Below are 12,834 nucleotides of genomic sequence, written 5' to 3'. Positions count from 1 at the left end.
AAACTAACCATAAATTTGGATTCACATAAGCCTATTCTAGGAAATAGTCTGTCTCTCTCCACTTTGCCAAATTTGTCTCTCTCCCCCTTGCCAAATGAAATAATTTGACTGTTGAAAACTGCATGGAAAAGAGAGGAAATGATTGCTGTGAATTTGAAGGGATTTGTGTTTTAAGGATTTTGCCGTGCTCATTTTGTGTTACAATACCCAGCACAATGCTTGGCACACAGCAAATAAACAAATGCTTCTGAAATGAGACTTTCCATAAAGCACATTTTGAGTTTTAAATCTAGGAGTAGCTCAGAGGATCTTTTTTTCTCTATGAAACTTCAGAGTGACAAATATTAATACCAGTCAAATTTGAATCAGTTCCTAGGACCAACTTGACATTCATCTTTGGGCCTGAAGTTGCCACATGATTAAAACCGTGTATTATATTGTCCACGGGTCTTCCTGTGGCGTGCTGGCAAATGTTTGACAATCGGTTTTCTGCTTTGGCTTGTAATGTTTGCCAATTCCTGTGGTATAAATACCCCCACTATGGCTGATTTTAAACTATCCCAATGTGAGGCCACGGAACATGGACTTGGGAAGAGACGGCTCAAAAAATGGCTCTTGAGAACTGCTAGGAGACAGCTCCAGTACATTACCAAGATATAACACCCTCCCTCCATATGCATACAAAATAATAAGGTAACAGCTAACAAAAACAAAAGCTTGAAAGAAAAAAAAAAAAAAAGCTTGAACACAATACATTCTTAAGTTTTTTCCCCTGAATTTCTTTTGCTCTTTCTTCTGTGAAGGGAACATGTAGCCTTTATTAGCAGTATTTTAAAATGGACTTTACTATAGTATAATGCACTTCATTTCTTTGAATAACAATACACTTTTCTTATGCGTATCTTTCAGAAGCATTTTAATTTTTCACGTTAAGGTTATATTGTCTTAGAAATCCTCTAGACACATTAAATTATTGAACATTTATTGGAAACTTATTAAGTGTCAGGCACTGAGTTAGATACTAGGAATGAAAAATGAAGGAGACACACCCTTGCCCTCCAGGACTCACTGTCTAGAGATGCTGCAGATGTAAGGAAAAGGAAAGGGAGGGGAAAATGTTATTTCTATAGCCACCTCTTCTTGCTTCTGGAACTATTCTCATACAGTACTTGGGTAGAAACCAGTAGGGAATAAATTCCAGTAGGGAATAAGTTCCAATAAAATGACTGATTAGAAACATGCTCTTATGAAATAAAAAATATAAACTGGGAAATTTTTAGGATCTTTCTCTAACAGGGAGAGAAATTTGAACAATACACATAGAAGAGATATTCCAGTGGGTTTACCAGTAGTTCTCAACCCTGGACTGCAAAAATCATCTGGGTACATTGATAAAATACAGATTCACAGGCTCCTTCTCAGGATATTTCAATTTAGTAAGATTAATCTTTTAGTTAAGACTGTACCTTTTTATATTGACACCTGGTGTGCCTCTCCAACTAGTACATAACTCCATGATAGAATTCTCTTCTGATAGAAGAAACATCTCAAAGACAGTTTGCAAATGGATGATTAATCTGTATGTGCGAGTTTGGATATATTATGTCCCCCAAGAAAAAGCCATGATCTTTTAATCCAGTCTCATGAGATATTGGGATTAGGTTGTTTCCATGGAGATGTGACCCACCCAACTGTGAGTGATACCTTTGATTTAGGGTGTAACCTCTGATTGAATGTTTCCCTGGAGGCGTGGCCCCACCCATTCAGTGTGGGCCTTAACTAAACCACTGGAGCCAAAAGTGCTCAGATAGAAGGAGCTTGGAGCTCAGCTGAGACAGACATTTTGAAGACGGCCATTGGAAGCAGACACTACAATTCTGGAGAAAGCCATTTTGAAACACAACCTGGGAGCAAGCAGACACTAGCTAACAGAGGTTTTCCAGAGGCCAAAATGGCCTTTCTCCAGTGAAGTATCCTATTGTTGATGCCTTACCTTGGACACTTTATGGCCTTAAGACTGTAACTTTGTAACCAAATAAACCCCCTTTTATAAAAACCAATCCATTTCTGGTGTTTTGCAAAACTGCAGCATTAGCAAACCAGAACACCATATTCTTGGTAAATGGAGAGAGACGCATTTTAATTGTACTAAATAATGATAACAAATAGGAGAGTTAAAAATGTAAAACATAATAAAATAGACCATTAGTAATTTTAAATGTCTTTTAAAAAATTTGCCATGACATTCTGATTTGTATTTCAGTGCTGCTTGGCAATCAGGGTTTTTTTTTTTTTGCTGAGAAATATGTTGACCTCTACTAAATAGACTTTAATGCCAAGGAAAATGTAAACATTTTAAACAAGTTCAAAATCTCACCATCTAAATATTTTCACTTATCCTGAATGTATGCCACTATCTATAACTTGGTGTTTTCTTCAAAATGCTGCAAAATAATAAGTTGGTTTCTCCCTCAACTACCAGAGACTCCCTAAACTGCCTATACCAGACAGCTATAAAGTGATCCTAAAGAGATAGTTCTGAATAATTAAAAGGTAAGAAAACATATATATAACCTTCGCATGCTGCTTTATGCTCTTCACAACATTTTAGGTGAAGCATCTTACCTAGAGATACATGATGGGATATGTTATAGTTACTATCACTTCCATCCTTAATGTAAGGAAGATCCTATAGCTGGTAGTGGTGCCAAGATCAAGGAGTTCCCAGTTCTCCTGGCTTTCAATGAAGTGCTCTTTGCATTACATACTCTTTTGAGTGGTTGTGCTTCTATGTTCCTCGTTGACAAAGAGCCATAAATTGTACATACCTATTGCAAACAGCTCAACACCAGACTCACGAAGGTTTCTGGATGGTGGAATAATATCATCTTGGGATTTTCCATCTGTGATTAAAATGCCAATTTTGGATACTCCACTCCTTGCTCCTGCTTCTGGTTTAAAGCTATTTTCAAAAATGTAGTTCAAGGCAAGACCTGAAGGGCAAAAAAGGAAAAATATACATAAGCCAGCCATCTCTAATAAAAGTCTACCAAATTCTGCACGATGTAACCACAAGACAGGCAGCTTCTTGAGCTAAAAGAGCTTTATTAGATGTGAACCTTCAATTTATGAGTTTTTCTTCAATAGATTTGATAAAAACTAAAATCCACAAGAATAGAATAAAAATAACTTAATATTGCATTATCTCAGAAACTAGCATCTATAAAAAACATTGAATTCATGTCCAAGAGACATTACAGATCTTATACGCACAAGAAAATCTAAACCTTTATAATTTGGAATGTAGTAAGAATATCCATACAAGAGTGACTGTCCTATAATATCATCATTACAATTTTAAATTTGTTCATGGTAATCTAAAGAACCAAAACTGCTCCCTCTCTCTCTCTCTCTCTCTCTCTTGCACGTGCGCTCTTATTTAGGGATGGTGGGGGGAGATCTAAAATGATATTTGAACTCCTGCCTTTTGAGTGTGACACTTTTCATGCAGTAAAAATAAGAAATGCTGCAATATTGTTATAGGATTTGTTTCAGCAATTTTTTGCTGTATTAAGAAAAAAATCCACCTGATTATGCCTCAAATTGGCAAAGCAATTATCAGGATTTCAGTGGTTTTTAAAAAAAATAGTAACAGCATCTGTATTATTTAACCTGAGCACTTATATTGTGTGCCTTTGAAAGGAAATAGCATTTACTAAGGTTATAACTCATGCAACGTTGTGAAAATAACTAACAGTGCTGAATGGTGTATGAAGGTGGTGGAAAGGGGAAACTCAGAGTCATGTATGTCACCAGAAGGAAAGGTGGAGGTTAAAAGATGGGAATGTATAAAACAGTGAATCTTGTGGTGGACAATGTCCATGATTAACTGTACAAATATTAGAAATCTCTTGCATGAACTAGAACAAACATATGACACTATAACTAGAAGTTAATAATAGAGGGGCATATAGGAAAAAAGTATATACCTATTGCAAACTATATACTACAGTTAATAGTATTTTAGCATTCTTTCATCAACAGTAACAAATGTATTATACCAAAACTATGAATCAACAATGGAGGGGGGGTGATTAGTGGTATGGGAGGATTCAAGTCTCCTTTTTTTGTCTTTATTTCTTTTCTGGAGTAACGAAAATGTTCTAAAAATTGAAAAAAAAAATTGTGGTGATGGATTCACAGTGGTATGATGGTACCATGGGCAATTGATTGTACACTTTGGATCTTTGGATAATTTTATGGTATGTGAACAATCTCAATTAAAAAAATTTTTTTAATGCCAAAAAAAAAAAAAAACCATGCAAACCCTCTGTGGTTGTGCCTTGGATAATTATAATCTAACTGTTCTTACACTCCTTACTTATCAAAAATACTGGTGAGCCAAATACCCTCAAACATTTTCATGATTAACACTAATTGCAGAATAATAGAAAACACCTTCTTTGAAAATAAGATAGAAATTTGTTTTCATTTGAATGGTAGGGTGGCTGGAAACGAGGTAAAAAGAGAGGATATGAACCCACAAATCTTACGACAGCTGCCGGAGGTTGTCAGGGGCAGGGACTGCTCTGATTTCTTCTAGCCCAATCGAGCTCTTCCTGGAACACTAAACTCACATGACAGAAGGAAAGTGACGTTTCGTTTTAATTTTAATTCTGAGTTTTGAGAAAAGAGAAATCTAAGAATTTTAAGTGCTAGTTTCATTTAAAAAAATTATATTACAGTGCAGCAAAATTAAGTAATAAAATTATTCCTTAGCAAGACACGCCGTTAAGAACGTGGATTGAAAAGAGCATACCTGTTAGTGTGTTTCCCCCCTTGTATGGTAAGTTTCGGACGGCTTCAATCACCTCATCTTTTGTGCTAAAGGCATTCAAATGCCATTCTATTCTGGGGTCACCACTATACTGTGCAAGACCTGGAAAAGAAAGACAAGAAAGCCCACCCAGAAAGGATGGATTACTCAAAAATCTCGCGAACTATTCAAGAAACTAGACTGATGAAGTACATATTCTTTGAAACATATTTTTCTCTCCCTGGCTATGCACTTTCAAAAAGAATTCCTGACCTCAGTCGAAGGAATTACTTTAGATATTTGTGGAGGCAGGAAGGATACATATTTTCTAGCCATTTACAAGTGAGCACTCAATTAGGTATTTGGCATTTAAAAAAAAAAAAAAAAAGAGTGACTGTGCTTATAGATTTAAGGTCTAGATTTATTTATTTATTCCTCAAAGAAATGATTTTCCTTAATGGCTATTTAAACATTAAGCTATGACTAAACACATGAAAAGATGCTCAACCTCATTGGTCATCAAGGAAATACAATTCAAAACCACAATGAGATACCACTTCAAATCCAACAGGTTGGCTATTATTAAAGAAAATAAATACACAAACAGGTGTTGCTAAGGATGCTGAGAAATTGGAATTCTGCTACATTGTTGGTGGGATTGTAAAATGTTTGCTGCTACTGTGGAAAACAGTTTAGCGGTTCCTCAGAAAGTTAGAAAAAGAATTATCATATGACCCAGCAATTGAAAGCAGGGATTTGAACAGATCGTGGCACACCAATGTTCACAGCAGCATTATTCACAATTGCCAAAAGGTAAGAAGCAACCCAAGTGTCTATCGGTGGATGAATGGATAAATAAAATGGGGTGTATACACACAGTGGAACGTTATTCAGCCGTGAAAAGGAATGAAGTTCTGTATATGCTGCCATACGGATGAATCTTGAAGACATTATATTGAGTGAAATAAGCCAGGCACAAAAAGACAAATATTGTTTAACTAACTTATATGAAATACATAAATAAGCAAATTCATAGGGACAGTTGTAAATTATAGGTTACCAGGGGCCTGGAGGTAAGGGGAATGAGGAGTTAATGCTTCATGGATGCAGAGCTTCTATTTGAGGGGATGAAAAAGTTTGGTTAATGGATGTTGGTGAAGGTAGCAAAATATTATGAATGTAATTGATACCACTGAATTACACACTTGAAAGTGGTTACGACTGAAAATTTTGAGTTGTATACATGTAGCTACAATCACTTTTTTAAAGGGAGAAAGTTCTTTTTAAAAAAGTTAAGTTATGGGACTTTATATAATAAAGTGAATATATTTCTGAAAGATTTACAACTTTTTTTTTTGCTTTTTATCTTGGCTAGAATTAATTTGGCAAAGATTATTTTGTACTACAAAACTATTTCCAATTTTCCTAGTTCAACATGTCACTGGATTCAGCTGTTTGTTTTCGATAAAAAGAAAACTCTCACAGGATAATTTCTTAGACCAACTGTAACTTTTACTATTTATTATTATAAGGTAGAGAAGATTTTGACTTTTCAGAAAATTAAAATTTGTCCAATGATTAAGTAAATGACAGTGTCATAGCAAAAATTAGAAGGACTAAATATTTATTGATCCAAGCATGTCCTTTTGGGACCATCAGTACAATTGACCCTGTAGTTCTGAAAGTCACTTGTAAATAGTTTTTAAAATCCCTTATAAAGCTTCCAAGTAGTTTTACATTGAAAGCTGACTGCTGTTATTAATAGCAGAATATGTACCAATTCGTGTCTTCTCCAAGCCCACATTGAAGGCTGTCACCAGATTTTCCAAGAAAAGTCGAACCAGTCGGAAGTTGAATCTTCCAATACTCCATGAACCATCGACCAGGATTACAATATCAGCAATAGCTGGAGTTTTACAAACAAATTTCACTTCTGTAAAAGCGCAAACCAGAAAAGCACAAGTTATTGTTTGGATTTTTAAAATAGTTAAATCTATTTAATGTCATTCGGATAATTGAGTGCCGAGAATACAATAAAGTTCTCATTAAAGCAGTCATAATTTTACAACCCTTCTCTTAAATGCATTTTTACTGGGAGAAAATTGTGGTAAAGGTGGGCCACAGAGCCAGCTGTTCTGGAAAAAGCAAGATACTGGCAGGTTCACACCATCCTGGTAACTCAAGCCGTCTGTGCATTCTAGAAAGTCGTAAACCTGCAAAATCATCCAGCTTTGGGTTTAGCCTGCAGGTTCCTCCCAGGAAAGGTCTTTGCAACACTAGAATGGGCCAGATGTGGAGACGGAAAGATCTCCACGAAGCAGAGAAGTAGCTCTCATATTCTGATAAGTCTATGCCAGAGGAAATGATTGGAGAAGAGAAATATGTGCTTCCTAAATCAAGGAAAAGTCAGGTCCATAGTGTTAATCTAAGAAAAGTACACAGATCTTTGCCAAAGTAGGAAGGGTCTGTAGTAGATGAAAACTGAAAAAGGGCCTAAGTGTTTCCTCAAATTCAAGATCTTTTGCATATCGCATCTATGTGACAACTGGATTCCCCTTAAAATCATTTAAGTAATTGATTTTCTAAATGGTTGACTTAGGTCTCAGGATGAGAACCCCAAAAAGATGCCCAAAAAGATGCCCAGTGGCTGAAGTAGCACTGCCCAAAATTCTACTACACTCACAGTTGAGGGCTAGAGATCATGAAGTGTGTGTGTGAATGTGTGTGTCTTTCCGTCCATTGCAACTTCTTGCTAGCCAGAAGATACCTATTTAGTTTTTTAATATTAAAATGACAATAAAACAATATTTGAATTATATTCCATATAATGAAAACATAAATACAGAAGACTGCATAAGTAAATTGAATATATTTTTGCCTGTAGAAACAAAACTCCTATGGTTAAGGTAGGCAATTTAATATATGTGTTTCTGTACCTCCCAGGCCATATTTTCCTAAAAGGATCTTAATTTTTTTTTCCAGACATAACATGCATGGAATACCTAGATCCTTTTACCAGATGGGGAAAAATGTATTTGCCAATGAAATACTAAGATCCTCATTATGGAAGTGGAACGGTACAGCTCAATCCAAGGTTATATATTACATTTTTTGGCACCAAATCCCCTTTCTTTAATAACCAAACACAAAGCCAGCATCAACTTTGGAGGCAGCCCTACTATACCACACTGAAAAAATTCTAAAACAATACTGCAAGGAGTCTTGTATAGAATTTAATTTGCTTTTTGGACATAACCAGGGCAAACTGAAGTCTGACGAAGCTTCAAGAATCCATTTCTCTCGGTTTTCTTGGGGAACACTTACCTCAAAGGGAAAGCAGTTTTCTTTCTCTTTCAAAATTATTGGGGATATTATTTTACTTTTTAATTAATTGTTTGGACACAATGTAGATAGAGTCTTAGAACGGGAACAATTTCTCTCTGCTTATTTAGAAGAGGAATATGGAAACCAGTATTTTCTGTTTTAAAATTGATTTCCGATCAAAAAATGCTTTGTTTATTTAGCTCATTCAAGTCATTGAGAGTTAGACATATAAATTCTATACAGTCCTGAAATAAGATACAAAACTAATTGACTATAAATGAAAAGATTGATAAACTTAATGATATTAAAATTTTTAAAATTAATCATCAAAAGGTACCTTAGGAAAATAAAAGGCCAAGTTACAACTGGGGGAAGATATGCACAAAATAAAAAAAACAAAAAATAAAATAGTATCAAGAATATACAATGAGCAATGAATAGACATTTTAGAAAATAGGAAGTATTTCTGGCCAATAAATGAATGAAGAGGTATTTAACATCTTGGTGATCATGGAAATAAAAATCAAGATCACAGTGAGACACAATTTGTACTCATTCAATTGGCAAAAATTAATGTTTAATGCCATTTATAATTGCTCCAAAGATAATGAAATACATAAGTATAAGATTAACAAAACATATATAGATTCTGTATGCTAAAGATTACAAAATTGGTGAAAGAAATCAAAGAAAACCTAAATAAATGAAGACATACAATTTTCATTATACTGGAAGACTCAACATAGTGAAGATGTCAATTATCCCCAAATTGATGTATAAGTTTAATGTGAATCTCTGTCAAAATCCAAGAAAGAGTTTTTTGTTTTTGTTTTTTTTTTTAAACAAGCTCGTTCTAAAATTTCTATGGAAAGGCACAGGCCCTAGAATAGCTAAAACAATGACAACAAATAGAATTAAGTGAGAGGAGTCATTCTACCCAATATTAAGGACTACTATATACTTACAGTAATCAATACAGTATGGTATTGTTGGATGTATAAACACATAGATCAATGAAATAGAATAGAAAACCCAAAAATAGACCCACACAGGCTTCACTGGCGCGGAACCCACGGAGGAGGCGCCCAGGGCTCTTGGTGTACTTGGGCTGCGTGCATGTGAATTGCACTGGTGGGATCCCCTGCAACATGATTCAAATTCAGCACCAAGAGTTAGTGAACTTGAAAGATGTAGTTATAGACTTCACCCAGGAAGAGTGGGCTCTGCTGGATGCATTCCAGAAAATGCTATTCAGAGATGTGGTGGTGGAGAATATCAGTCATCTGCTTTCAGTGGAAAAGAAGTGTGATGGCATCTTATTCACCCTCTTCTGATTACTCCAGTGAGACATTACTGTTCTGCTCTGAAGAAGCTATTGTCAGATGAATACTGCATTCTCTTCATCTGGCATGCATGCATTTGGACCCATGGACAGAGTCCTTTGGATTAGGGCTTAATTTTTAGTTTTTGAGTTGATACGGATCTGATCTTAGCATGACCTTTTTTGTGAATGCTAGCATCATTTGAAATTTTTTTTTCATTTTAAACACTTCTCTCTCCACCACCCACCCTTCACCTTATATGATTTTATTGGTAAGCAAAGATCTACTATTTGTTCACTTGTCACCATTTATGTATATTTTGGAAGGTGTGAGACCCACAAGCACAATGATCATTTTTTTTTCATTTGAAACTTCAGCAGAGTAGACATCTGCATGCTTTATGAAGTTGCTTTGTGTGGGAGACCATGAGGGACAAGAAATTAAAATTTCTTTGCTGCCATGGGCTGATGATACTGCTATTAAAGTTTAGCTGTGGTACCAAGTAACATCAGTTTTACAGAAAAGTAACTAGTTTAATTATTTTAGAAGTATGACTTTTGGTCTGTTTGATTAGAATTGCAATAAAAGAAAAACTTGCATTCATAAAGCTTTATTCTGTTGTAAATGTTCTTTACATTTATTTTGAGAGCAAGGACCTGTGATTCTGGACAGGTGTGGTAATACTCTCATCCAGTCTGATTCTGAATAGCGTCATCTTATTAGCTGTTTAATGTCTTTGTGTACTCATTCTTTTTATTTTTATTTAATATTATGGTATCCAGTTGTTTGCAGTGGCAGTGTTGAACTTCAGGCCTCTGTTACTAACTGTAGACCTCCAGAGGTGTTGGACTTTCTGTGTCCTGAATATTTTGGGGGCCATGGAAGTTTCCAAGAACAACACACTGACCTGGCTGAATCATTGCCACTGTAAACAACCTGGTTGGTCACTTTTTATAGTATTGGTAAGCCTTTGCTCAGGTTCCAAAATATGTTCATCCTTTCACAAATTGTGCTGTCTCTTAATATTATACCAGTTCAAATATTTCTGTGTTTCTCCTTCCCTATAACCACAGCTGGTGATTGTGTCCTCATTAAAATGCTTAAGTTGGCTTAGATTGTATGTGTAGTTCAGCCATATCTAAGTACATTTGACAGGATTAATATTTCATGTGCAAAGTGGGCTTAGTTGAGAACTTAGAAAGCTGTAAGGAACTAGGTAATTGACTAAAGAAACAGCAATCATTTTCTCTTCTGCTTTCTTTTATCCTATTCTCCTCACCTTAGTCCCAGGATATTGTAAAACAAGTAACTGAACAAATGTTAGTTTTTATGTAGGCAAAACATGAAAGCATTTCTCCCCCAGTTCTTTCGAAATCAACTTACCCAGTATAGCAGGGCTCCAGATTACTCATTCCTTGTATTTCTGCAATTTTAACACCTCAGAGGTGTCAGAACCACACAGAGAGAGAATTGGTCTACAAAAAAACATTTGGATCTTAGGAGTCACATACTTAATAACCAAAACAGGTATTTTGTAGTTTGTTCAGTAACTCCTAAAATTGGATTCATTTGTTGTCACTAATTCACTGTGTGGCCATTGTACTCTGGGATTTGCCTGAGTACTCAGGTCATTCTGCCCAGCCAGAATCATATCCTGCCAGTGACAGTGCTGTGTACAAGCTCTTAAAAGGACAGGCTGCATTCTATTGGCATTGTCAGTGTTGATGCTATTTAGTTTACTTTTATTTTGATTTTTAAAATTAGTACAACTTTTTGAACTTCTCACATAACTCCTGGAGCAATGGTCTCTTTTTCCCAACTCATGGTTTTATTTTATTATTTCCATTCTGCTATCCTTTCTCTTTCTCCAAGTACCAAATATTCCCATGAGATTTGGAGTGTTGTCTCCATGCTAAGCCAAAGGCTGGACTCTTCAGCCTGTAACTGTTCTGCAGCTGCTACTAACTGTACCAGCACAGCAGCCACACTGTATACAACAGCACCTGTTAAGGGCTCCTGGGAAAGTGCCAATCAATGCAAGAAAGAAGAAAATGACAACAGAAAAGAGACAATATAAACTTGGGCATATGTTTTTAGGGAGGATTGAAGATATTTGAGTGTGAAATGGTAGAGGGGGATGCAGCTTTCCCCCATTCATAAATTGGATTGTAAATCTTGGGAGGTCATTTTTCACCAAAGCAATATATCTTCTTTTTAAATGAAAACTTATTATATAAAAAGGATTTTCCTTCTCAAAATTCATTACGCTATTAATACTTTGCTCAAATACATGTTAACAACTGTTAAGTCGGAAAACCTAAACATTTAACTAATCACATGTATTCTGTTAAAACAGTGATCTGTATTCTATAAAAGAGGTACTTTTCCATGATGTGAGCATGAATTGGTGCCAGTGAGCATAAAGCAGCATTATCAGTGGTCTTTTAAAAATACTTTGTGAGTATATTAGCTTTCATTTTTTTAATTAAGTTATAGAAGTGTCATTATAGAGAGCAAGTTTGCCTTGATTTTGTTTAAAATGATGTCTCCTCAGTGCCTGGAAGAAAGAATTGGCATATTTTTATAATATAAGCATACTTTTTTGTACATTGTTTTATTCTTGAATAAAGTAAGTTCAGTGTTGGCTTGTAGATATTAAAAACAAACAAACAAACAAAAAAATAGACCCACACAAATATGCTCAACTGATTTCAGACAAATGTGCAAAAGCAATTGTTGAAAAGATAGACTTCAACAAATGTTACTGGAACAAATGGACAAACATGGACCCCAAAAAATGAACCTTCACTTAATCTTCACACCTTATACCAAAATTAACTTAAAATGGATCATGGACTTAAATGTAAAATGATACAATATAAAACTTTTAGGCAAAAAAAGCAGAAACTCTTTGGAATCTAGGGCTAGGCAAAGAGTTCTTAACACAGCCCATAAAAGGAAAAATTGATAAATTGGATCTCATCAAAATTTAAAGCTTTTACTCTGCAAACCTCATAGGCGAATGAAAAAACAAATTATAGACTTGGAGAAAATATTTGCAAACCACGTATCAAACAAGGGATTCATATCTAGAATGCATAAAGAACTCTTGAAATTCAGTAGTAAAAAAAAAAAACTTACTGTCAGAAAATGGGTAAAAGATGATATACAGATGGAAAATGAGCACATAAAAAGATGTTCAACATCATTAGACATCAGGGAAGTACAAGTTAAAACCATGATATAATATCACTATACATCTATCAGATGGCTAAAATAAAAAATGACAACACTAAATGCTGATGAGGAAGCATAGGAATGGATCACTCATACATTTTACAAGAGTGCAAATGCTTACAATGAAATCATGGA

The 12,834-nt window shown here is 35.1% G+C and overlaps 1 protein-coding gene across 3 annotated transcripts in view; it reads right to left on the bottom strand.

Moving 5' to 3' along the window:
* Window positions 1–12,834, bottom strand: part of COL14A1 (collagen type XIV alpha 1 chain) — a 206,602-nt gene that overhangs the window by 138,387 nt on the left and 55,381 nt on the right. For all 3 annotated transcript variants that reach the window (XM_037803228.1, XM_037803230.1, XM_037803229.1), the window contains exons 6-8: window positions 6,594–6,749; window positions 4,820–4,939; window positions 2,829–2,993 (exon numbers count right to left, since the gene is read on the bottom strand). In XM_037803228.1, the coding sequence (XP_037659156.1) occupies window positions 2,829–2,993; window positions 4,820–4,939; window positions 6,594–6,749 (441 nt within the window). The remainder of the gene's footprint in view (window positions 1–2,828; window positions 2,994–4,819; window positions 4,940–6,593; window positions 6,750–12,834) is intronic.

Source organism: Choloepus didactylus, chromosome 14, assembly GCF_015220235.1.
Source record: "Choloepus didactylus isolate mChoDid1 chromosome 14, mChoDid1.pri, whole genome shotgun sequence".
NCBI classification, from domain to species: Eukaryota; Metazoa; Chordata; class Mammalia; order Pilosa; family Megalonychidae; genus Choloepus; species Choloepus didactylus.
Note: the sequence above shows the minus strand (reverse complement) of the source record. Positions and strands in the feature narration are given on the sequence as shown.